This window comes from Camelus ferus, chromosome 8 (assembly GCF_009834535.1).
Source record: "Camelus ferus isolate YT-003-E chromosome 8, BCGSAC_Cfer_1.0, whole genome shotgun sequence".
NCBI classification, from domain to species: domain Eukaryota; kingdom Metazoa; phylum Chordata; class Mammalia; order Artiodactyla; family Camelidae; genus Camelus; species Camelus ferus.
Genome location: NC_045703.1, coordinates 49,651,104 through 49,678,954, shown reverse-complemented (window position 1 = coordinate 49,678,954; position 27,851 = coordinate 49,651,104). Strand labels below are relative to the sequence as shown.

Here is a 27,851-nt window from a genome sequence, read left to right as displayed (position 1 = left end):
ATCCACAGTTGGTCGAATCTGGTGACGTGGAACCTGCGGATATGGAGGGCCAACTACTCTTATTCTAAGCCTGTTCCACAAGTTAAAGTAAGCGGAAGGATGAGGAGGTTAAGTTAAGTCTTTCTCAACTTTGTTCTAAACAAAATTTCAAATATTTTCAACAATGTGTCACAAAGGGAATTGTGTAATTATTTTAATTACACAATACAATTATTTCAACTGCATTCTTCTGGACTATTTTGAGCTCCTCTAAAGTAAAATCCCATACAATGTAGAAAAAGAGAAAAGCTCAGAGATACTGGGGACTTGCTAACAGATTGGATTCTGGGGTCTGCTCACGTTGCTTTATTTACATTAAACTTTGTCTTCATTAACTTATAACCCCTTTTGGTCTTTAGGCCAATGGCTGCTCTAGATTTACAGGTCACTGCAGTAGGTATTTGTTATTAAAAACATGTTGCAGGACCTGGATATTGGCACTCAGACTCTAGCACTGGACTTACTCTTTCTTTTATACAACATTGTGATTCTAATACAAACTGTCTCAAAGATACGTCCCGCATGTAGCCTGATAAAACAGCACAGGCCACTTGCATGTTCCAAAACTGAAATGTCATAAAAGCAAATGATGCATATCCTCCCTCTGGGGCCTCTGTATCCCTAGGCTCTGAAATATATTCACTGAGGAAGATGTGCAAACACCAAACCTGGTCTGAGATTTACCCTGAGATGACTCTTGCTTAAAAAAGAAAAAATATTCCTCTCCAGTATCTATGGGATTGGAACTATTAGCAAATTAATAATTTTGTTTATTCATCTGCTGAGCTCTAGTATTATCTAGATTGCAAAGAAAATATCCAGACAACTGCCTTCTTCCTGATTTCCTCACCCCCTGAATGTCAGTCTCCCTTTCTTTACCAGCCCCAAATGGAAATTATTCATCTAAGCTCTTTGAAATCCCCTTTGCTGAAGGATTTCTTTTATGTAGGAAACTTGGCATTGACTTCCTCTGCCTTCCTCAACTTCAGGGCCCAGTGGAAGATCAGCTCCAAATTCTCTTTTTCTTAAGTTCCAGAACAGAAAACTTAAAGACAAATTCACTTCTTCATACTCCTGGTGGAGCTTCCAAGCATTGCTCTCAATCCTGTTTTACTTTCAGTTTTCCCACTTTTGATCTGAAACCTCTTCCTCGCCATCTGACTCTGTCTGTGGCGTTTTGCTTAGCTCTACACATCCAATTCACTGTTCCACTTTCTCATACTCTTGCCTGACATTTTCTTTCCCTAACTGGTTAAAAAGCGACTCTTGGTTCCACCCATCTAAACATATGGTGCTCGGCACATAGTGTGCATTCGATAAGTGTTTACTAGACAAATAAACTCATGAGCCCCTAAATTACACACCAACATTGCTGCTTCCGAAGTATGTGGCCCAGAGCAAAGGCTTCCCCGAGGAGACTTTCTGTGTGGTGGATTATCTGTAGTCCACTCTTTTCTCTTTTTGATCTTCCCTCTGAATCCCGTTTTGTTGACAGGCAACTCAAGCCAAAGAGGGTCAGGTTGGGCAAGTGGAGGAGGAGGGAGTGTCAACAACGTCAGTATGTGATTTGTGGGGTGGGCTTCTACTCTGCATAAGAAAACAGTGATAAGTGATTTTTCTAGAGCATCTGCCTTCGTGACTTACTCACTGTTCTGCTCCACAACATTAACATAAAAATCAAGACTTTTCGGTTGTCCTTATTTCTTTCATTTTTTTGGTAGATATTTATATTTTTATATAATTTTATACATATAAACACTTTTTGGATCTTTCCTACTGTCCCTTATGTCAGCAAATGTCAGTAAGATCTGTAAGATCACAACTTAAGGAATCTGCACTGAACTAGGATGAGTATCTGTTGATTGCTACAGGGCCACTGAGTACTGTTTTTCCTGAACTATCAGTATGTGTATAGACACAGAGTCTGTCACATACTATTTACCTTCAAATTACTCCTTGTTTTATTTATGGATATTTTGCCTCTCCAACTATATATTTCCGTCAGGGCAGGAACTGTGTCCTAAACTCTATTCTCTTATATCAACATTTAGCAAAATCTGGTCATTATAGTAGGTGTATAAAAATGCTACTTAGATGAGTCTTAGTTAAACATACAAAAAAGTATATTTAAAAAAAAAACAACCCTCTTTTTATAGGTCCTGCAGGATTTGCCTCAGCTAATAAAGAAATGGCACTGTTTGACAGTCTTACAGTATCAGTATATAAACAGACCTTGAGTTCTAGGCCTGGGTTTTCTTGCTGATCAGTTCTAAATATTATTATTTACTATACATGTTGATATTTTGACTGGTTTAAGATTTTCTTTAAAAAAAGATACACAAGTTTGGAGAATTGTTATCTGTTCTCTTGTTTGTAGAGGGGGAAAGGTCTATTTACTTCATTCCTTCAACAGAACAAAATATTTTATATTTAATATGATACTTTTTTAAGCAATAAAAGGCTTCTTAATTCATTTTTGTCCTTTTACCTCATGCCATGGTATACCCAGTTCATAGTAAGCATCCAATAACTGCTTAAATTCTTTTTATAATTAATAATTCTAGAAGGATTTTTAAAAGCATAATATTAAAATGAGAAACCACAAAATCAAAAATGGGTGAAACTGGTTACATACAATTTTACATGGGTAATAAAACACAATAAGCAAATTCAAAAAATGAAATACAAACTTCAAAAAACACATTCGAGATATATGGCAAAAGGCTAGTGTTCATAATATAAAAAAAGCTCTCATGAATCAAATTTTATAATGAGCAGGCCTATAAAAATATGAGCAAAAGTCATACAAGAAGCATATAAAATTATTTGTCTTCACTAATAATTAAAACAAAACAAATTAAGTAACTTACTGCTTTTACTCTTTAGATCATCAAAGAGTCAAACGATCTTACACATTTTTGGTAAGGATAAAGGAAAAGCCCTTATTTGCTGTGCATGATAATAAGAATGGTAAAAAAAAAAAATTAGGTTGATTTGGTCATACCTTTTAAAATTTAACTGTGCTATGACTGGGACATTGTGCTGTACACCAGAAATTGACACATTGTAACTGATGGTACTTCAATAAAAATAAATAAATTAAAGAAAAAATTAAAAATAAATTAAAAAATTAAATAACATAAAATTTAACTGTGCTAAACGTTTTGACTTATAAATTCTAGTATGAGGCATTTATTCCAGAGATATACTACCAATAAATATGCAAGAACATAGGTGAAATAATGTTTATTGCATACTTTGTCATAGTGACATCTTGTAAACAAATATCTAACTGTAAGAATTTAAAGAAATAAATTTAAAAGAATGAGGCAGACTACCTATATGTCTGGGTATGGAAAAAGTGTCAAAGTTATTTTAAGTATAAGAGCAAGTTATGAGAGCATATTTAGTGTTATCTTATTTTACAAAATTAAAGTGTACATTTGAATATCTTAGAATATTGGTTTTGGCAACACAAGGGCTAACCTAGGTACACTTCCTTCCAACTATAAGCACACATAAAAAATAAAAGCTAGAAAAAATATGTAACAAAAGTTGTAAATAGAAAGTCTCTAAGAACCAGAGTAAAGAAATGATTTAGATCTAGGTGCTCTGGTCATGAGAGAAAGGTGTCAGCCAACGGGATGTTGCAGGTGCTGAGAGCGCCCAGGCCACATCCCTCGGGCATTTTAAGGTGCTCCTGCTGACTTTCAGTGGCCAGGATCCACATCTCTGACTTAGGGCTTCTTTCCCCGAAACTCTGGAAGCTTCTCTGATTGATGGCACATGGCATGTTGAAAATGTCAGAGAATATTATCTCCTCCTCTCCAGCCCTGGTAACCCTCAACCAGTGATTCCTCAGCTATCGTGTACAAATATACCAACTCCCTCACCCTTTATGGTGGATTAATTATGAGCATTCTGAATCATATCCCAGAGTTTGCTGCTTTAATTGTCCACTGACTTAGATAGCTTAAAAACATACTCTTGGTTTCCTTCACCTCCCTTCCACTGACTCTCTGTCTGTCTTACTGGGGTTCTGTAACCCATCTCTGAAGAGTCTATGTGCCTTTGAGTCTGTGTCACAGAACCTGTTTTGGAGAAAACCAAAACTAAGAAAGACCTAGGGTATAGGGTTGGGGTTTTACAGTTTAGTCAGAAGACAATGTGAAGAAAACTGGAACCAAGAGGCTTGTACTAGCATGACCATGGGCTTTCTCTTGGGGAAAGGAGAAATAAAGGTCTTTGCTTATCATTCCAGGGCAGTGAAAAGACAATTTCTCTTTCTGTTATAAAGGAAATGTAAAAAAAAAAAAAAAAAACACACATAAGAAATTGAAAACCAAGACCTGAGACTGGCATTGAAATGGTATAGGAATGTGAAGTGTAAAAAATGAACATGCAGACTGGTTCTAGAATGGCAAAATTCCTAAGACACTGTTTGGAAGAAAACACAAAACACTTCAGACATAAAAAGTATATTTCTGCTGAATATAAGCTAAGCAATTAAAAATACCATAAAAGGAAAGAAAATACATCAAGAAAGAGTCCGCTGACAGGAGAATTAGAATATAACAGAACAATCTGAAGGAATCCATAAAACGAGTAGGCTACACATTACTGGAGATAAATGATAGGATCAAAATTACAGGGAAGGAATAGGACACTGACATAAGAATGGGTAAATTTGTAAAATAAGACATGAGAAATAAGATAACTGAAGATGAAAACTCAAATATGGATCAGAAGCCTTTTAGACCTGGCTCAAGAGATTGCAGAACTAGAAGAGAAATCTAAGGAAAATTTTTACTCTAAAGTATAGTGAAATAAAGACATGAGAAATATGTTTAAGAAAAACAGATAGTGGAATGAGAACGTGGAACATATATATGCAACAGACTTCAAGAAAGGGAGAAAGGGTAGTAGACACAATTTTCAAATAAAGTGTGGCTGAAATGTAACCATATTTAATGAAATATGTGAAAAGTAGGATAGGAGAAATAAGGGGTTATAAAGCAAGATAAATAAAGTAGATCTAGATGTTTCAGTGAACCTGCAGAACGTGAAAGACAGGGTGGCAGCCCTCAGCTCTGGTCCCAAGAGGGGACCTGCTATCAGCCTCCAGCTGCTGTACCTTCAGGTTTTACGACAATGTTCACACGGAGGCCACTCCCTCCGCAGACTGCTCCCAGCCAGTGCTGGGCATGGTGAGTGTATTATAGTCGAAACTTTCTGGTCCAATGCCAAACTCTTCCAACATAGGAGACCCCCATGAGCCTGGCTGAGGCCCTTGGAGCTGCACTGCAGGCTAAATGTCTTCCTACAGCAAACTCCTTTCACAGAATGAGATCTGTATTGTGGTTTGAAGGCTTCCCCCTTCTCCTGCTTCCTTGGCCCTTTATCCATTTTCCCCAAGAAATACTCTGTATTTCTAATTTTGTCTTGAAATGTGCTTTGCAGAGGGCCTGAAAAGACACAGAGAGAAAAACCTTAAAAGCAACCAGAAAAGACAGTGTACCATAGAGTAACAATTAGACTCACAGAAAAAATGTTACCAGCAACAATAGAGACCAGAATACAAGCGAATATTATGCTCAAAGTGTTGAGAGAAAATAACTCATATTTAGAGAATTCTGTCCTGTTAGATCATCATTCAAGAGTGAGAATTAAAAAGAGCATTTTCAGTCCAAACACTGAAAGCATTTACCACTTACAGACCCTTAAAGGAAAAATGTGAACCTAAAAAGAAAGAATAAAATGTAGGAAACAATGTAGAGCAATGCTGGAATCTGTAGGGAAATTTAAATAAGCATTTACTGTCAAGATTTAAAAAGATAACAGCTTAAGGATTAAAAATAAAGTAGAGCTCACATAGAAATAAAATAATGTATTTGGGGTGTGTGTGGACATAATAGTATTTAAGATGATTTAAGTGAGTTTCTTATAATATTCTGGGGTATGATGGAGATACTGAATATATATAAAAACTTAATTATACTTTAACTTTAGTGTGAATGTTAAAATTTAACATTTAACTATAAAAAAATGAAATGTCTAATCTTCAAACTATGGGTGAGAAAATGAATTAAGAAAACTCAAATCCAGGGAAGGGGGTGAGGTGAGATAAATTAGAAGTATGGGATTAATGGATATGAGCTATACATAAAATAGATTCAAGAAACAGTGATTTATTGTATAGCACAGGGAACTATATTCAATATTTTATAATAACCTATAATGGAAAATAATCTGAAAAATATATGTACATATAACTGAATCATTTTGCTGTACACCTGAAATTAACACAATATTGTAAATCAACTATTCTTCAATCAAAAAAACCCCTCAACTTCATCCAGTAGAAAAAAGAAAAAGAGTAATAAACAAGAAGAAACAAAAAAGCACAATGAATAAAAAAAATCAAAGTTAAAACTGAATAAATAAATTTCAATGTATATATGGATTTAGCTTGAGAGTTAAAAGACAGAGTCTTAGATTCAGCTGTATGTTTTCTAAAAAGACACACCAAAAAATGCACTCACAGAAATGTTGAAAGTAAGATGAAAAAAAGATATGTCAGGAAAATAGTAACCCAAAGAGAATGGGCATAACAGCTTTTAATATTAGAATATTATCAAAATATTATTAATATTTTAATATTAAATGGAATTGGACTTCAAGCAAGAATAAAAGCAACAATTACCAGGAAGATAATCATTTTAAACATTCGTCCACTTACCAGGCAAACCTCTAAGTACACAGAACAAAACTTGACACAATTATAATGAGAAATTCACAAATCCATAACTACAGCAGGAGATTTTGACATACTGATTGCTGTCATTAATTCAATGGTCAAAAAACTGGTAAAGAATAGACAATTCTGACAGTACAATTAATAGACTCGAGTTGATGACTTTATATAAACACTGTTCCAAAAATTACAGAAAATATATTCTTTTCTTTCTCACATCGATTTTTTTCTACAAAAATTAGCTATGTAAGCTACAAAACAAGTCTCAAACATATCCAAAAATAAAAAAAAATCTAAGAATCATTTTACATAAGCAGCATTCCCTGAACACAGTGCATCAATTCCAGAAATCAATAATAAAAAGGAGCAACTCCCTTTTCACCTCCCACACTCAGAAATTTAAAATAACCACTTCTAAATAATTATTGGATAGACTACAAATCATAGAATTTACCGAAGATTTAGAAAGAAACCACAATGAATATATCATATTTCAAAGATTATGATGTCCAGCTAAAAAGGTACTTAGAGGGAAATTTACAGTTTGAAATGTATAAATTAGAAAGGAAGAAGGACTAAAATTGAGCAAGAGAGGAAACTAAAAGTCAATAGAAGAAAGAAAATCATTGGACTAAACACAGAAATTAATGAGGCAGAGAAAAAGAGATAATGGAGACACTCCACACATCAAGCGGGCACCCACTGGGCCTTTGCACTTGCTGTGCTCTCTGCCTAGAAAATTCTTTTTCCAGGTACCTGCATAGTTCAGTGGGATCTCTCAAGCACCCTGTTTAAAATTTCATGCCTAGTCCCCCCAGTATTCCCTAACCATCTTCCCAACTTTCTTTTTGGAATAGCAGTTATCACTAGTGATCATCTTTTACACATGTATTTAATGTATTGTCTGTGTCTGCCCATTATCTACTTAGCTCACTGCTAAATCTGCAGGTGCCTAGAACAATGTCTAGTTTAGCAGTTTTCAATAAATACTTGTTGAATAAATGTCTTATAGCTATCTAGGTGGTGGTATTCAGATGTCTGTCACATCATTTTCTATAGTTTTCTGTACATTTGAAATATTTGCAATTAAAAATGTAAATAAGCTTTAATAAAATAAAAATATCTAGGTCTATGAAGTATTAATAATGTTTATCAATACTTACATTTGTATATTTTTCCAAATATATGTTTATGTTGCTTCTACAGTCACAACAAAATAAAAGTAATGCTCACCAAAATAGATCATATATGCCTAGTTCATATATTCAGTAAATTCTATTTCTATTTTAAAGCATTTGTTCTCCAGAATGAGTGAAATTTCCAGAACCACATCAAACTATATTAAAGACCTCTATAAGAGAACACTTAAGAATCTTTCAAAAATAATTTAGGCAAAAAAACCCTCCACCATCAAAATATCCACAGGACACAGTATTATTTCAGTGAAAAAATGTTTGATAATATTCTTGGACTCAAATACTGATTTCAAAAAACCTACAGACTAAGGGTCACTTGAAGATATAGGGAAGATAACTTTACTCCTATCCTTAGATATTTTCATCTATCATGTTATTTTGTGTTTGTTGATGGCTCAGGAATTCAGATATGTTTTCTGATGGGGGAAATTCAGAAGCTTGTGGTAGAGAAGAGTGAGGGAAGTTAAACAACAGCAGTCACTTATTCATAGATCACTAGATCAGTTACTCTCAACTCTGCCCTCCATCTTCGATGTAAGTACAATGATCTGATACCTTTATTTTAGGGAGTGATTCTGTGCACAAACTGTTACCAGAGTATTTTTCATGCTTGTAAAATTCACTCATTATTACAAGAGTAATTTTAAAAAATTAATTGAAGTCAGATGATCAAAGCACTGATGCTTTAGACAATACACCAAGATAGAGAAATGGTTCTGTTACATAGGCCTCTTTTTATTTATAAAATAAAATATCAACTCAGAAAAATTCTCACTTAGTCCAAGATAATTATAATCTGCTGACTGTGAGGTTTTCAAAAACAGAATTTAAGTGAAAGATTTGGATATGAAGAAATGAGAAATAGAGCACATTCCCTCAATAGTGATATGTAAATATGTAGTGTTAACTCAGGTTATGTTTTCCAAAGTTCACATGCTCACTGAGTGCAATTTATTATATACTAACTAACCAAAAAGTCGAGTTAAGTGGGCAAAAAATGAGATTCCAGGTGAGACTACTGTGGCAGACTTTAGTTAATGCATTAACGCTGTTCTTGGCAGTCTTTATTTAACAGACCCACTTCAAACATAGAATGAATTTGCCCTGGGAGACTTCTTTAAGAAGGGAGGATCCACAAAGCTGGGTTTCCCTCCTCGTGTTGTCTTGAGGCAAAGAGCATTAATCAGAAAGAAAAAAAAGGAAACTTCTAATTTCTAACCATTTTAAAGTATTCTATGAACTCTTGTCCTTGATGAGTCCATTCATCATTTAATGGTACAAACTGTATGGCACAGACATTTTTATCTGTATGATTTTTGTCTGACAGTATTCTACATGAAATCGAAAGTATCCTTTAAAAGACAACAGCAGAGTTAAGTGTGATGTAGACGATACTGCACGAGAAAAGTTCAGGCAATGTCATTGTTGAGAAGTCATTGATAAAAATATGAAATCTTAAATAGGAATTCTCCCTGGCTTAGTGCATGGAGCAGCACTGAAATACTAAATAATGATTTGTAATGAAATCCTAGATTGCTTTCTTGAGGTAAATTATAAGGAGGCTACTGATTATATTTACATAAGACAAAAACTAGCTAAGGCAACTAAACTCTTCTCTGCAAACACTCAAGCCCTTAAGAAAGCTGGAATTAGACCATTTTTGACAACTCACTGAGGCATCTGTTAGGAAAAACTGGAAGAGCTAATGAGGTGATCTAATCACAATGTTATTATGAATAGAACTTATTCTGAATTGTTTGAATTAGTTGTTTTCTTTCAAATTTCATTTCTGTTATTATTGTTCCACATTATTAAAATTCAGCCATTCATATTTTCCTAAAGATCATTAATTAAAATAAAAACTAAAGAGATGGTATGAGGCTATGAGACAACAATGAACAGTAATTAATAGTTACTTGGATTTTCCCACCATTCTTACTGCCACACACGAATACACATTTTACATATATGTATCTCAACATTTTATATATATATATATATATTCTCATAATAATGCTTTGAGGGATTATTGTAACCAAAATAAAATGAATGGAAACTGAGTCACAGAATAGTTAGTGACTTGCTTGGGATCATAGCATAGGTGAATGTCAAAGCCAAGACAAGATTTTGAGTTTCCTATCTTTCCCCAGGATTCTTCTCATCAGTTTACATACCTATGTTTTCTACAATCACTGACTATCTTATGTGAGTGACCATGGCCACGGGAGCACGTTTCTCTGCCCCCTGCCACCCAATGAGCAATTCTCTATCTTTGCTCTGAGGAGAAGAAAATGTGTGCCTGGTATCTTAAGTTGAAGCAAATATTTTCACAAACCCTATTCTTTGTGTTGTTTAGGGTCTATGTATTCTTTGCACTTGGATTTCATATCTTTGTGGGTTACACAGGCTTTGGTGGGCTGACTGGAAGTCAAACTGTCATAAATAATACAGTGTCTAGGAAATGATTCTTTTCCAGTTCTAGACTTTTGTATCAAAACAAAAGTCTTTGTAAATTGTGTCTTCGTGAATTCGAAGTGTCATACTTTCGTGTGAAGGAAAATATATAATAATGGCACGATTTAAAGCAACTGAGCTTTCATTAGGGGCCACATACAAACTGTGACTGTGCTAAAAACATCTAAGAGTAAACATGGAGCAGCATATTTATACCACAGTTTCTTTACGCTACTCTCAAGTATGTATGGAAAATTCCTGTCATTGGGGTCCAAGCCGGAAGCCTCAGCCTTTACCACTAGGAATATATAAAGAGGCTTTCATGTCTACAGAGTCTTCTGAAGTATGAGCTCTGGCAAGGCTCCAATAATATAGGCAGCACCATGTAAAACCCAGATGCATATGGGTTTGAATCATTTCTTGGCTCCTCCTCCTCTCCTGACCTCTGGATGCTGGTGGAAGGCTTAGTTCCCCACCCTCTTCCTATTTACATTATCTTCCTAGGTGATCTCATCCGGTGCCAAGGCTTTAAATAGTGTAGGTGTTGATAGATCTAAGGTCAGTACTGATCTCTCTCCTGAACACTGCATCTCAAAATTAATGCGTCCTGAACAGGACTCCTGAGTTCTTCCTGCATCCCTTTTCTCCAACCTCATCCTCCCTCAGTCGTCCCCATCTCATCAATGGTACCTAATGGTACCTGCAGTGATGCAAACTAAATCTAGAATTCATCAATTATTCTTTATTTCATTTAATTTATTTATATGTATATATATAATATACGTAGTACTCACTATTGAATTCAGTCCTAAGATGCTCATGTCTGAACATTAACCATCACTCCTTCTCAATCCAAGCCACCCTCACCTCTCCTCTCCTGCAGTTAACTGAGGGCTGCCCATGACGGCTTCTATACCTCAGCCCTAACAATCCATTCTCTGCACAGGGGCCAGAGTGATCATTTTAAATCAGATGGTATCTCTTCCCTGTCTACTTGGTTTTGGTGGCTTCCCATTCGCTGTGAGAAAAGTAGAATTCAGACCACACCCTGTGAAGGTGCACGTGGTCCGGGTCCTGCCTACTTAGGCCCATCATCTCCTTCCATCCTAACATCTCATTTTGCTCCTGCAGCACTGGCATTTCTGTCTTTCAAACAACGAAATGTTATTTTCTTAGGGCTTCGCTCTTGCTCTTTCCTCTACTTGGATTACTCTTCTTCCAGGTCTTTGCATGGCTGCATTCATCTCATTATCTCAGACACAGACAAGACCCACTGACCTCCCAATTACACATCCTCATCTCTACTACAATCAACCAGCTGTCTCACTACCCTGCTTTAGTTTCTTCACAGCATTTAGGAATATCTGAAATGATCTGTCTTATCTACTTGTTTACGTGTTAACTGTCAGGCTTCTCTCCCTAGAATGGAGCTCCATGGACACGGGGACTTTGTCGTTTCTGTTTTTATATCCCCAGGCCCTATACCACATCCGGCCCCCAAATACTTGACGGTAGAATGAATGAACCCTGGCTCTCTCATTTAAAACCAGTGACGTTAGGCTAATTATTAATCTATGAGAGTCTGAGTTTGCACGTCAAAAAGGGACAATTATACCTATATATATACTCCAATATAAATAAGAGATTTTTCTGAGGATATTTGAGAGATTTAGGCAGAAATTAGAAATTTTCTTAAGACTACAGTGCTCATGAATATGATATACTAAAGTTGGGGGCTGATTAATAGTTTGTCATATGTGCACATCATACGTTTCACACCAAAAGAAGTCTATACCTATCCCAATTCTAAGCTCTAACACAATTACTTGTAATTCTAGATTCTCTTAATCAAATTACTAACATTAAGTACCAATTATCATCTGGCTATATACTTCCATTTGTGTCATGCAGATACACCCAGATATATAGATGTTTCTAGCTGTATCTGTATCTATATTTATATATCTATCTATACTTACATGGACACATACGTATGTCCATAACCTTGTATCATCTGATTATTTCTGTGAGGCTCTCATAATTAAAAAAAATAATTGAGCCAGCATACTTAAGGCATGTAGGCCAAACTAAACAAGAGAAAAATATAAAATATTTGTCCTAAAATTCAATTTCAGTTAGGCATGTGTGAGAATTCACTTGGGTTGAATACTGGACGGGGACGGTTCTGAGGCTGCCTGTGCACAATGGGGAAGTCAGAGAAGCCCCATCATCTTACAGTTCTGGGTGTTCATGGAAACCCCTCAACCAATATTCTTTTTAAATTGTCTCCACATACTGCTTTGTCAGATCTATCCCTTGATAGAGAAGCCTCAGCTATGTGGAATGTGAAACTCACCCTAGTCATACCAAAAAACTTCTCCAAGCCTGAAACTCTAATTAAAAAAAAAAAAAAGAAAGAAAGAAAAGGCTATGATATCAGACTCTGGCTTGGAAATAGTGATATAATCTTAAGGCTGCTTCATAGCCAGAAAGTAACTGAAGTCATCTTGCTTACTCAAAATTGCATGAATAACGTAAATGTGGGTTAGAATACCCAGCTTTATACATTTTTTTAAAATTTAAATTCAACACATTAAATTACCTTAAAAAGCTATTTATGGATTCCTTTTTGATGTCTTTAAGGAAGAGACTAAATATTTGTGTTAAAAATGGGACAAATTACTCATGTACCTTTTCATAAGAATTTGCAATTTAAAACTGCGAAAGTGCTATTTAGTAACTTGATAGTTTGTAATAACTCTTTGTTATTACTCTATAATGTGCTAAAGCTCAAAATACATTCTTAGTTTAAAAATTTATAAACTAACAGATAAAACTTAGTCTTTGGGCTTAAATATTAAGTCAATTTTCCCTCTTTTCTATTACCTGTAGTATATGATATTATCAATTCAAAATAGTAACATTTTATAAAACGTACACTTATTAATATGTTTTAAATTTAATATACATTAGCATACATTTAATAACATATTTGAAAATTATTGAACATTGATACTTTTTAAATTCCAATTTTTTCACTTCTATTTTGAAAAGAAAAATGACATTTTAAAAATAAGAAATATACTTCTTTTTAAACAGAAAATCAGTAAAGCAGATATTTCAAGCATATTTTTCTTAACTGTTTACTGGTTTTTCCTCTAAAAATATATTTTTCAAGCTACTTCTAAATTGCTTATAAATAATTAATGATTGGACTCAAGGTGAAGGGTTAGGCATACTTGGCATTTATTAGCTATAACTTCAAGTTCACCTGTACTCCAAAGATAACCCAGCACTGGAAAAACGTGCATAAAGTAGTACTAGCAAAACACAAACACCCTAGAAAAGCCAACAAACTGCCAGAGGCAACAGACAAATACGGAACAGCAAAAACCTAGTTTTACATAACTAGACCAGACTTTGACTATAGTGTACCTACACTTAATCCCGGGAACAGTATTTTGTTTGCAGCTATTTAAATAATCATTTCACAGGACGTAGCTAGTGTTCTGAAAATAAAAATTTTTTGAGTGTTTACAACACATATGGACTAACACATAATGTCTCATTCAGAGATACTAAATTTGTTTGCATGGAACTATAAAATGTGAAACAATTTGGATAGTGAAAAAAGTTGCTAATGGCCTATTGTAGCTAATTAATATCAGCTACTTCATGAGATAACATTAACGTCCATGCATAAAAGCCATAAATCAAGACTTAAATGATATATTTTGGTAGCTATCCTTGATTGGAAATATGAGGTGCAGATGAAAAATTATCTATTAGAAATAGATTTTTTTAGGATATCAGCATTCTCCAGAAAAATAGTGTTTTCACAGTACTTCTGGCAAATAATAATTATAAAATAAGGTAATTACATTGATGCAATTGTAATTCTTTTTGTTTTTAAATTTTATGTAATGGTTATAATGCCCATAGTGAAATATGGGAGGTTTACACATACTAATTTTTAACTACTTAGTTCATGATTTTGATGACAAACTTCCCGTTTTAAAATTTATTTCAGAAACAAGTGAAAAAACAGTAAAATTTTTTAAAAACTGAGAATTTACTTCTGTCGTGTACTGAAGTCTTTTAACACCATATATATTATCCTTAATACTTCCCCCTTTCTCTTTCCTTTAATGAAAACAGTGAAAGGAAAAAGGAGTTGCACAGTACTTATTATGTGCTAGCAACTGTTTTAAACATATATACATTAATTCAACACAAAATCAGATTAAGACAATCAAAACTAATGCCACTAGTAACGTGGCAGAAGCAAATATAAATCCTATTTGGAGAAAGACAGTATCACGCTAGGCCTCAAGTTATCTCCATACTTTTTATGTACAATGTCCAGTTCTCCATCAAAAATAACCAAGCAGATGAAAGGCAAGACAATTTGATCCAACCAGGAGCACCAGCAGACAATAGATATAAACACTCAAAAGACATAAATAATATAATTACAAGGACTTTAAAATAATATGTATAATATATACAAGGACAGCACAGATGAGATTGAGAATTTTGTCAGAGATCTAGAAACTACAAAAAAATTCTCATTCTAGAACTGAAAAATACTATCATATAATAAAAATACATAACATGATGAAAATATAATAATAAATACAAAGAAACCCACACCTAGATTTAGAAACTACAAAAAAACCCTTCATTCTAGAACTGAAAAAATACCATCATATAATAAAAATACATAACATGATGAAAATATAATAATAAATACAAAGAAAACCACACCTAAACAATCATGGTAAAACTACTGGAAATTGAAAATAAAAAGAATTACAGTCAAAAAAAAAAAAAAAAAAGGACAGATTGCTTTTAAAAGACTGTTTTCTGACATTAGCAGAAACAGTGAGTTATAAGACAATGAAATAATGTCATAAAGTGCGGAAATAAAATTACCAATCTAGAATTTTGTTCCTAGGAAAAGTGCATGTAAGAAAAAAATGGTAAAATACATTTCAGACCAAAAACAAAACAAAACAAAACAAAAACTGAACCAAATTATCACTATACTAAAGGAAATTCTATATGTAATCTCAGAAATGCAGGAAGGAATGAAGAATATACATGACGGTATGAAACCATAATAACAATAATTATTGTGGGACTCAAAGTATATAAAATTAAACACCTAAAAATAGCATATAATTCAGAAGAGGTACAAAAGTAGTTAAGGCATTCATTCTAAGCTTTTCAAATTTCCCACAAAGTGATAATTTGCACTGTACTTTGATTAGTCAAATATGCATCCTGTAACCTTAAGAGTAACCAGTAAATAGTGTAAAGAAATGTAAAAACAACAAGCTAATAGGAAAGGCGCGATGTAACAACAAATATACTGAATCCAAAAGATGGCAAGCAGAGATAAAAAGAAATATAGAACAGGGAGGGCAAATAGTGTAGTAAGTCAGCATATTTAAACTCAAATATATCATTATTATATTAAATATAACAAGACTAAATGTTCCACTGAAAAGACAAACATCAGACTGAATGATAAAACAAGATTTACTTAACTGTTGCTTATAAGAGACACAGCTACAACACGAACATACAGAAAATTAAAAACTAAAGGAATGCGAGATGTTAAGCTACACAGACACTATTAGAAATCAGGTACAGATTTCAGTGTTAGTCAAAGCAGAATTGAAGGCAAAAGCATTAAGAGAGGAGAAAAAAGGATGTTTTATTATGAGAAAAGTTTCAATTCACCAGGAAGATATATACAGTTCTAAATTTGCATCTATTTGTCAACCTTTTTTCCATTATCATCCCATCTCCTTGAAGACCCTTTCATATTTGTTTTTCCTAATTGCCTTCCCCCCAAGAAATTTTACTACCATATACACTGTACACCTGTTTATGTACTGAGTCTCTTTGGAGGGCCATAGACCGTTGTGATATGTATTGATTTTTTTTTGCTTCCTAAAAACCAGTTATTACCCTTACTGTGAAGGTATAATCTAACAGAACAGCACTGAAATATTAGTTTAAATCATATAAAATGCAGATATTCAACCATTTTGATCTTTAAAAGTGGCAGACTGTTAGCACAATACATAAGGTAAAAAGATGGCAGCACTAAAAGAAAAAACAGACAAATCCACAATTACATGAGATCTGTTAGCATGACTTTTTCAGTAACTAATAGAAGCAGAAGAAAGAACTCAGTGAAGATATAGATTTGAATAACATGATAAACAGGTTTTCTAACTGACATACATAGAGCACTGTATCTAATAACAACAGAATCCACATTCATTTCAAGTGCATGTGAAACACTTACAAAGCTGACCATATACTGAATCATATATATAAGCTACAACAATTTTCAAAGATCTAAATCATATATGGTATGATCTATGACCACAGTAGAATTATACTAGGCAACAATGACAAAAAGATATCCAGAAATTCCAATATGTTTGAAAATTAATAAATGCGCTTCTAAATAATCTTTTTGGGCCCAAAAAGAAATTGCAACTGAAATTATTTAGAGGTACCTGATAATAGAAACACTAAATTTGGGGATGCAACTTCAGTTATTAGAGGAAAATTTATTGTATATATTCAAATTTATGGAAAATTTAAATGTATATATTCAAAAAGAAGAAAAACTGAAAAGTAGTGAGACAAAAAAAAAAAAAGACCCTGGAGAAAATAGGAAAAAAAAATCCCTCAGAAAATAAACCTAAAGAAAGGAGAAAAAAAGGCAATAATAAAGGACTAAAATTAATAAAAGTAGATAATAAATATACATAAATGAAGATAAATAAAATACATATAAAAATATTAAAAATATTTTTAAATTTAAAAAATATTTTAAAAATTTAAAAAATAAAAATAAATTAAAAATAAAGAGGATTTAAAAAATCAAAAGGTATTTACTTAAAATAGCTAATAAAATTAATAATTTTCCTGGCAAAACTGCTAGCAAAAACAATAAAAACAGAAATGACACAACAAACCAACAGCAAGAATAAAAAGTTAGACTAATATTAAAGCAGAGCATTATGAACAACTTCATGTTAATTACAAAATTTCAGTGCAATAGATGACCTAATATATAAATGACTTGTTTATAGACATTTCACAAAAAGGATATGTACATGGCCAATATACATGTGCAAAATTGCTCAAACTCATCAATAGTCAGGAAAATGCAAATTAAAACCATGATAAGCTATCATTACACACCTACTAATGTTAATATGTAAGGCTAGTGAAGAAAGGAACTATCCTACATTGTTGGTAGGAGTGTAAATTATTTTAATCACCTTGAGTAGTTTTGAATTTTCTACTGAAGTAAAATAAACATTCTCTGTGGCCCAGCAACTAATTCCTATGTACATGTGCAACAGAAATACATGCACAGGTGTATCAAATACAGGTATAAGAATACGCAAGCCACTATGAGTCATAATATTAAAAACTAGACAGAACTCAAATGTTTTTCCACAGTAGAGGGGGCGAATAAATTGCTGTATAATTAAACTCTATGCAATAATGAAAACAAAATACAGCCAAATGCAACAACCCAATAAGCCTCACAGTATAACAGTGAATGAAAGACTGGAGGAGGCATGATGTGATTTCTCAGGTGGCAATACTATAATAATGTTTTATTTCTTGGCTTGGGTAATGGTTACACAGTAGTCCATTTATAATTAGTGAAACATTCTGTACATTTGTATGTTGAGTATTTCTCTGTATGTGTGCCATAGCTTAGAAAGAAAATAAAAAACTCTATTTCTCTTAAGTGTTTAAAGCACCCAACAGTACTATATACACAATGGTTATAACTCCATGAAATAATTTTCATAACTTGTATGCAAGTAATACAGTTGATACATACATGATGTTTATTACTATCTTTCATACGCTGTTCTAAGATCTTTACAAATGCAACACATTTGATCTTCTCAAAAACTGTATGAGGCAGATATTATAAACACCTTCATCTTGTAAGTAGAGTGTGGTACAGAGAAATTAACTGGCTCAGGATCATAGAGCTAATAAGTGAACCACAGTGAATGGCGCCAGATTCCGCACTGTTCGCCGTTACAACACACTGCCTCTCAGAACAAAACTTCTGAAGTTGAAAAATGTCAGATTCATCCACTGTGAATGAATTTAAAATGAAATAATGTTTCCTCTGTATGTTGGAACCATCTGTAAATAAATTGAATAGCCTGCTTTAACATTTCGATGCAAATATTTTTATGTTTTGTATAATAATTTAAGAAGTCTTTTTTAAACTCATGCTTAGAATGATCAAAGATAGATTTAAACATAATGCATTTGAACCATATAAAAATTTAAAAAACTGTCATTTAAAAAACTGGTGTTGAATTCTGACTCTATTAGTTTTAACTTCTGTGAACCTCAATTTTCTTGCCATTAAAATGGGCATAATGAATCCTTTCCTAACAGGCATGTTCCAAGAAAGAAGTGATACGACATTTGTGCTGTGAACTAAGCAATTAATTACATACGAAAGCCAATACATCTGTGTGCGCAGTAAGTAAATCCTAGAAACTTCAGAACATAAAGCTACCTCATTTTAAGTTCACATTTAAGAGATTTAAAAGTCAAAACTGCTACACAACTTGCCAAAAGTATTACCCTTAGTAAGGCTAGCGTCTGGAACTTGACTCAGGGATTTAGGTTACAAGGTCAGTGTTCCTTGAGGGAAGTCTGATCCTCGTTTTCTTCTTCCTGCTTTCCCTTCTCTCCCTCCACATAAAATGTGCAAACTGAACTTTTCAAAATTATGTATTATTGTCAGTTAGTTCAATAAGTACATCTGACTTATTTTTAAAAGCGTTACATTAAAGGAGACATACTTTAAATAGGCTATGTTCTCCAACTGACTGTTTTTGGCACGAATACCATTAAAAAGTTTCTATATGCATTTGTCTTCAAGTGTGAGAAGGGTCTTGCCCTCGATCTTTCTCATGCACTCACACACAGGCACTGAGAAGCAACATATAAATGAGAAAGAGGACAGTATTTCTCAATTATTTTATTATTAGTCATTGGATTATTTTTAAATGATTAAGAATTTTTTAAATAATTAAAAAGGATTTATAGAAAAAAGTTAGTATGTCATTCAAAACTCCGTTCATACAAGTTCCGGTTTTGTGTTTAGCCCTTTTATTTTTAAATTTTTTAACTGAAGTATTGTCAATTTACAATATTGTATTAATTTCTGATGTACTCCCTTTTGTTTTAACTTAAAGATTGTTCTTTACTCCAGACAACAAGAGGTCTAGAAAAATAGAAAATAAAAATTACTAAATAATTAAAATAACAAATGTTTAATTTTCCAAATCAAACTGAAAACTAAATTGAAATTTTCTTTACCTGATTGAAAAAGCAAGAATACTAATCTGAAAGACATGGAAATATACTATATTCCATCCCATGGAAAACAACTTTTTTTCTTAAATTTAATGACCTTTTCTAAATCGAGGCATTCTTTAGACCTCTGTATTACTGCAGCATCTCCTCTTATGAGAATGCGTCTACACTTTTGTGAATGACTGAGTTCTTTCATCTGACTGGACACAGCTGGCAAGTGGCATAATGGGAAAGGGAAATGAAAGGCTTTTTTTTTTTTTTTTCTCCTGGAAAACCAAGAAACGTATAAATCATATTCAAACTGAAGCACTAGTTGCTTACATTACTGTACAAACTACGCATCTTAATACAAATAGTGTTCTCTACTGCTTTATGAATAAATGATATTATAGCATATTTTAATTTAAAAAGTCTATCTATGATGTATGGTTTCCCTAAACACAATTTGAATAAATGTAAATTTGGCATATTTAATTAATTTGAAAAAGTAAACCAAATCGACCAATTCTAAAACAGAAAATTTAGTTAAAGTGATCAAACCAAAAAAATACATAAGAGTAAAATACGTAAACTCAAGTTTACGGAGAAAGGTCCCAAATAGTTGGACAAGCAACAGATCAGAAAAGTTTTGTTATGAAAATTCTGAAGCACATAGGAAAGCCAGAAGGAACTTCAAGCTTGACTAAACCTCTTGTTTTGTTCAGGAGGAAATGGGAGCCCTGAGCAATGATTGGCTCAAAGTTACTGAAGCAGGAGAGATGCGCTCCCTATCTCCTCACTTCAGGACTCTTACTTCCAGGTCGTGCTGTGCTCCCCAGCTGTGTCAAAGGCACGTGGGAGAAATTTAATAGGATTGAAGGAAGAGCTAATAAAGCAATTAAAAAAACAGAACTCCTTCTTTTACTTTCTAATTTTTCTCTCAACTTTAAATATCACGTAATAATAAATATCTATAATTTTTTTCCATTGTGCATGTAGTAAATTTATGGGGAGAAAAGTTGAAGAATTCTAAAGTATATATATGATGACAGTCGTTCCTGTCCCGTGCTCAAAGTTCTCCCAGAGCCTGGACAAAACTTGTTTTTTATTTGAATTTCCAGAACTTTTATGTCAGTGTGTTTAAATGTGTATAAGTAGTTATACAAATGTTAATGGAGTTTTTTTTTCACTTAATACATCTTGAAAATCATTCCAGACTGTGCATGAAAATCTAAATTATTATTTTAAATACCTATTTAGTATTTTAACGCATGGATTCAAAATATGTATTCAACAACTCACCTATTACTAAGTTTAGGTAGTTTCTGAGTTTTTATATTACAAACAAGCCAAAAATATAAATATAATTTGATATGTTCTTGGACTAAGATTTACTAGGATCAAAGAATATGTAAAACACTGAACACTTGGTATATTTAGATATCAAATTTTGACCAATTCAGGTATGTGTTAACCTCCTTATGTTTACCACCAGAATCTATGGAAACACCCCTCACGCCAGACTGGCCCTAGACTCCACCTCCTATCCCAGGGAAAAAGAGGAATTCTTAAAACTCAAAATTCTTAAATACCCTTCAGTATATTTATTTATTTATTTGTATTGAAATAGAGTCCTTTGGTATATTTAAGTCATGTATAAACCCCTGTTTTGAAAAGAATCCTTTTTCAAGTGACTGAAGCAGTGGGCAGGTAATGATGATTTCACCCTGTAGAAAGGATATTTTATATATTTCTTACTAATACTTTAACTATGAATGTAAAACACAAATGGTATTAGTAAGAAAAGAATCTGAACATGAATTTAAGGAAAAACTTTATGCAAATTCACCAACCACTACAAAGGAAAGACTAAAACAAACAATACTTTAACTTTTACAAAAGGAAACCCCATCAAAAGCTCATTACCAATTTTAAGTTTTTGCATCTTCTCCTTACAAATGCAAGAAAGGGAAGAAAGGAGAGGGGAAGGAAGAAGGAATGGGCGGAGGGGAGAGGGAGAGATAGAGGGGCATGAACTTCCTTTACTGGTATATTGGCTAATGCTATTATTTTCATACTTCCATACTGTCTGCAAATAAATGTATAAAGCATCCATGAAAGGATTTTGATTTTTAAAATACTGGGGTATTTATATACTAGTATACTAAGAATTACATACTGTTTAATAGACTTACATGTATTTTGTGTCATGTTATTTTTAGGTTAATCTGAAACTACAAACCCTGCTCCCTATTCTCCATACTTGAGATGTTTACTGTAAACCTGTATCCAGAGGAGATGCCAGCAGGAATGCTCTGACCCAAGTAGGATCTCACCAGTGTCTGGATTAGAGGAACTGAATTGCATCAAATCCCACCAGTAGGGTGAGGCAGCCTCCGTGTACCACAGAGGCGAGGTCTCAGAGCAGATACTCAATGGACAACCAATTTACTAAAAACATTCTTCTTCTGAGGCTTCCTCCCACTTAGTTATCAACAGGTTTTTAGTTATTCTCTAAATAAACCAGAATTGAAGCTGGGGAGATATTAAGAGAAATAATACAGAAAATCTAGGACAGTGATTGGCACTTAGGGAAAAGGCATTTGTGTCACACTGCAGTCCCTAGCTACAAGTGAATACAAAGCACACCCCTTTACTGTCTCAAGGTGTGCTGCTGCCGCGGAGGAGCACCTCAGCCTCAGAGGAGACAAATGCGGGGAGGACAGTGATCTTCCTTGGGGAGTGACAGTCCTCCTGGGGAGAAATTCTCTAAAACCCAGGACCTTGTTTTGATTTTGTTATTCCTTGGCAATGAGGGTATCTGGAGGTGAAATTATGTAAATTTGGGTAACTGAGTAAAAGCAAACTTTTAAGGGACGTGGCAGAAATAAAGGATGGAAGAGATGGAAGAATAAAAATTATTGCTAATGAGTCAGTATTAATCTTGTCAGGGTGAAGCACAGAATGTGGAAAGCAAAAGGGTGTCCCAGAAGTATTCCAAGAGTCTTATTTTGAAGATGAGGCAACTGAGGCCTCCAAAGTGTAAGAAATTTGCCTGAACTCACAGGTCATCTCTGGAAGTTCTGAACTCTGGGAGGCTTCCTGACACCAAGGACATTCTCACGACACTACACTGGATCAGTGTTCAAACCCATCACAACTTGGGAACTCTCCTTGCTTGTACCAAATGACTACTGGCATCTGGGGCTGCTGTCAGAATTCTCAAAGGACTCTCATTTTCTAGAACTCCTAGGGGTTCCAAGTCCAAGTCATGATGGAGAGGATACCAAAGCACTGATTTAATTTGCCATCTCAAACCTGTACAGTTGCTTAATCAACCAACAGGAAAACTTTGGCTCTCTTTAGCGTTATATTTTTTAAAAAACACCATTACAAATAGATCACTTCCAAACAATGACAATGCCTCCCATTGATGATATTAAAGATCCTAATAATACAAATAAATATATACCAGAAAATTTAATTTTTTTCCCTCAAATTTAATTTGCAAAGTCACCTCTTCTGTTTTTTTTCTTCATCACCACCTCTCTTCCAAACACTCCTTTCTTCCTCCATTTCTCTACACAGATTCTATTTGTTTATTTAACCAGAATGTAAGTTTCTTGAAGGTTAGAATTATCACTTATCTTTTTATTTACTTCACCTCAACAGGCACAGCCCTTGACATATTAGAAGCACACAGTAATGTTTTCAGAATAAAGATTACACTTTCACATTTTTATATATAGATGGAATTTTTTAAAAACTCCAAGTAAGAATGCTATGAAAAGTTTGATCTAAAAAAGAATTGTTAGAAATGACCCAATACAGGTAAGGGAGGGTATAGCTTAGTGGTAGAGCACATGCTTAGCATGCAGGAGGTCATGGGTTCAATCCCCAGTACGTCCATTAAATCAATCAATCAATCAATCAATCTCAATCACTTCCCCCTCCAAAAGAAATTTTTTTAATGTTTAAAAATTAAAAAAAAAAAAGGAAATAACCCAATACAACCAATTTCTTTTACAGGTGATGAAACTGAGGTCAAGAGTAAACAAGTGGTTCAGAATCACCCAACTAGTTAGAGCCTGAATGAAGGTGCCCACTGGTCCCCCATCTCTGCTGCTCTTTTCAGTGCGCTTTATGCAGTCACTTTCTAAGTACAAATTAAGTCATTTAGACATCTAAATGATTCTTGAAAATATAAATGCCTTGACTATACACTAGAACTTTGACACATTTAATTCTCCTTATTCATATCTCTAACAATGCCTGGTACATCGTAGATAGTCAGTCAACTTGGGTTTCTACATCCTTTTTTCCCTTCTTTCCCCCAAATTTCCGTATCAACCACTTTAAAGATTGCTAATATACCAAGTAGGTATCACTTCAAAAATCAGTTAGTGTGTTGACAAAGCCAACTAAGATGATTGTAAAGCCAATGGTACTGACCCCAAGGCAGCTCCCACATGAATGACAGACTTGCTCCCTACGGCATATTCTTAGGAGAAGTAAGGATGCCCAAGGGAAGGCTCTGAGGAGAGACTGGAATGCCACCATGGAGAAGCGCTGATGGGGAGGGTCTCATCACATTTCTAAATGCCAGATCCCTTCTTCCTCAGCTAAATGTGCCTCCTAGAAGAGAGATTTCTACTTGTCCATGGACTTGTTTGGGATATATAAGCTGAATCCATGGAACAGTGGAGTCTTTGGGTAAAAATTTCTATGTATCGAGGGTTCTTCAATAATTTACCTACCTCCCCCAATAAGTTACCCCCCACAAAGTCACTATGAGTTGAACCACTTAGGATACCTGTTAGCTTTTACGTTTAGATGTTATTAAGTCTATTCTGACTTTTAATTTTGACACGTCTCTTTAATATAATGAAATCCTTTTAGTCTTGCTTGGAATTAGTTTACTGCTTAATAAATTCCTTCCAACACTATGTTCTGTGAGTCAACAAGCAGCTTCCCCTGTGATTTGAGCCTGGCTAACAATAAATGCAACTTCGGAAGATTAATTACTAGGCAGAGGCATTTTCCAGGTGGTATATTCTCACTCTGAGGAAACTTGGTCATTTTACTTTTGCATCTGTTTGGGGTAACATGTCCTTTGGCTGAAAAGAACATCAATCCACGTTTGGAATGGCCTCCTACATAGATCATATTTTAGGCTGAACTAACACCAAAAACTTTGTTCAAAGACAGTTGAAAATGCCATATTTAAAAATTATTTAATTTACAATATATGAAGGGTGGTAAATTCTCAGCAAACATTTTAACTAGGTATTTATTGAGAGCTGACAATGGGGAACTTTGTGCTGAACACCGTGTAAGGCATCACAAGATGTACCAGTACAATTATTTTCCCTAAGTTGATGTCTACTCCTGACACATGTTGGATTTTTCCACCCTTGTCCTAAGTAACTTGATTCAAAAAAAGAGTTTCTCCCAGCTAATTGGCTGACATATAGTCACCACTGATTTTGTCTCATGTTGTTCAGCTGAGTGAGTGCACTCTGAAATCACACAGCTTACAGTGTCAGGTAAAAATCCTTATAAAGAGGATACAGGCTTTGGAGTTGCAACTCGTTAACTTTGGGCTTCTACTTCAGACAAAAAGCTACTTCATTTTATTAGAGAAAATGTCAGTCAAGACATAACTACTGACACCCGTCTTTGTTTCACCAGCCGGTAATAAAAGATAAAGCAGAGGAAATGGAGGAGCTGCAGTTAGGCATTCGCAACACACAAAGTCCTTGTTTTCCCAGTAGGCGCTGCAGAAAAGCAATTGTCCATTCACAGCACATCCTCTGCATTTCAGAGCTAATATTTTTGCAGTTCTTAACTTGGTACATTACACTCATTACACTCATTAATGCAGTTAATTTTGTTAACCCTTTGAAATGCACAATGAGTTTTACACCTTGCTTAATCTTACTAATATGACCCAGTTTTTAAAATTTCTCTCAATGTTGAGAATAGAAACCTTTGAAAAAAGTCATGAAATTTTGGAAACAGAGTAATGGTCTCAAATAATCCTATCTCACTTGCTATTGCATAACTTCAAGAAGGGTAACAAGGAAATCCATGTTAACCGCGTATTACTTGAATTGCTCTTACAATAATGGACCCTTTGGACAGGACTGATTTTTAGCAGGGTCCCTCTCAACCCATAATAATAATATGCAATTGAAAACAACATTAGCCCTGGATTTAATTGCCCTGCTTCCTGCAATGTTTAGCAGTTTACTGTATGTAAATGCATATGCCTGCCTTCAGGGCTAAAGAGGCTTACTCTAACATTTCAAACATCATTCTGGCTGAACATATGTAGAACAGAATCTATAGGTGATTAATTAGTCCCTAGGCTCAATCACTCAAGTGCCTAATTAAATATCTCACTCTGCTTTCAAGTATTGAAGGAAAAGATAATTGGTAAATTTGCAGTGCTAATAAAGAAGTTTTTCTTTTCCTTTATGAATAATGGGATCTAAATCATTGATCCTATAACTCAGTGCCTGCATCTCCACTGTTGATTTCTAAATCCAGAACAGTTTTTAAAAAATGCAACAAGGTGATAAAGTCCTCTTTCCTCAAGAGTTCCTTTTCTGACATACCTTCAATAGATTTTTCTACCTTCCATCTCAATACCAGCTTCTTCCTCTCTTCATACTAATTTCTTCATCTATCAACCAACATGACAAACTCAAGAGAAAAATGGATTTTCTTTTTCCCTGTTCCACAACCCTCACCAATTTTTTAACCAATATTTTCCTGTCCTGTCCCACCAAAAAGAAAAAGTGACTCAACCCTAAGATTTACAGTGGAGAAGAAATATTGCATTCATTAAGAAAAGAAAGAACGAAAAGCCACCCTCCTCAGGAGAGGCTCAAAGCACAGAGAAAAAGCCAGAGTGTCTCATTAGGCTGCTTGGAATGAAACAGTTAACTTCAGGGTAAGAGATAATGTTTAGTCAGTTCGCTTAGAAAAAGGAAGGAAATTCAAAAGCTGGTTGCTGTAGTAACAATCACAGACCAAAAAATATATACGTATATGTTCATTTCAAATAAAACTCCTGCCAACTCTCTGTGATTCTGATTCTCTCAAGAAAAAAAAAAATGAGTTGCCGTTGAAATTCGTTGTACCTACCTCAACCATTAAACAAGACATTTAACCATAGTGGCAGTTCTGTGACCTTTGAATGCCGTGAAATCTCTGAGCGGTGCTGCTTGTTCATGAAGACTTGTGCTGCAGAATCCAGCAACTTCATCCAGGATTAGGAATATAATTAAGTTAAAAATTAAAAATTAAAAAATTAAAAAATAAAAAAAAAAAGGAAAGGAGGAAGCCCGAAAGTCCACAGAGAGCCCGGGAAAGTAGGAGGGCAGCAGAGATTCTCTCGGGGTGAGTACACCACGCTTCTCCCAGGCAAGCCCTGGGACCGGAGCCCAGCCGCTGCAGTGCCCAGACCCACCGACTGGCTGGGGGAGCAGGCAGCCGGCCTGCTAGGCTGGGAGGTGCTGTCAGTTGCCACAGGCAAGGAAAAGCAGAGACCAATCGGCTTCAACTCTGGCAGCTTACTGGAGTGGAGCCTTTTCTGTTTATGTTTCCTCATTTTGAGAGTGACGTCAAAGGGTTTAGTTTTTCCTCTGCATGTGCTATTAATTTTAAAGTGCTGTGCTATGGGAAGAATGTGTGTGTGCCTGTGGTCAGCTGGGGCACCCCGCTCTCCAGAGAACCCAAAAAACATGTTCTATTTTCGGAAATCAATCTGAATCATTTAAAATACCTTGCAGTGAGGTATATCAAAAACAAAATAGATAAGAAATGAGCTAAATGAGAGCAGCAAGATTTATTTTTTCCCCCAAGTGTGAGTGTAAGTACATGTGCTCACTTCCTAGCTGTTGCTTATTTTTGAACTAATTCATTTACCTTTACCTCCAGATGAGTTGTTCATCTTGATAGCCATGGATGCAGAATTGCACAAATGAGCTGGTGAATAATATTGTGGGCAGTGAAAAATAGAA

The 27,851-nt window shown here is 34.4% G+C and overlaps 1 protein-coding gene across 2 annotated transcripts in view; it reads right to left on the bottom strand.

Moving 5' to 3' along the window:
- PDE7B (phosphodiesterase 7B) overlaps positions 1 to 27,444 on the bottom strand; it is a 290,852-nt gene extending 263,408 nt beyond the window's left edge. The window contains exon 1 of one of the 2 annotated variants that reach the window (XM_032484995.1): positions 26,974 to 27,444. In XM_032484995.1, coding sequence (XP_032340886.1) covers positions 26,974 to 26,994 — 21 coding nt within the window. In that variant the 5' untranslated portion in view covers positions 26,995 to 27,444. The remainder of the gene's footprint in view (positions 1 to 26,973) is intronic. The other variant, XM_032484997.1, reaches the window with a different exon arrangement.
- Between the last annotated feature and the right edge of the window lie 407 nt (positions 27,445 to 27,851).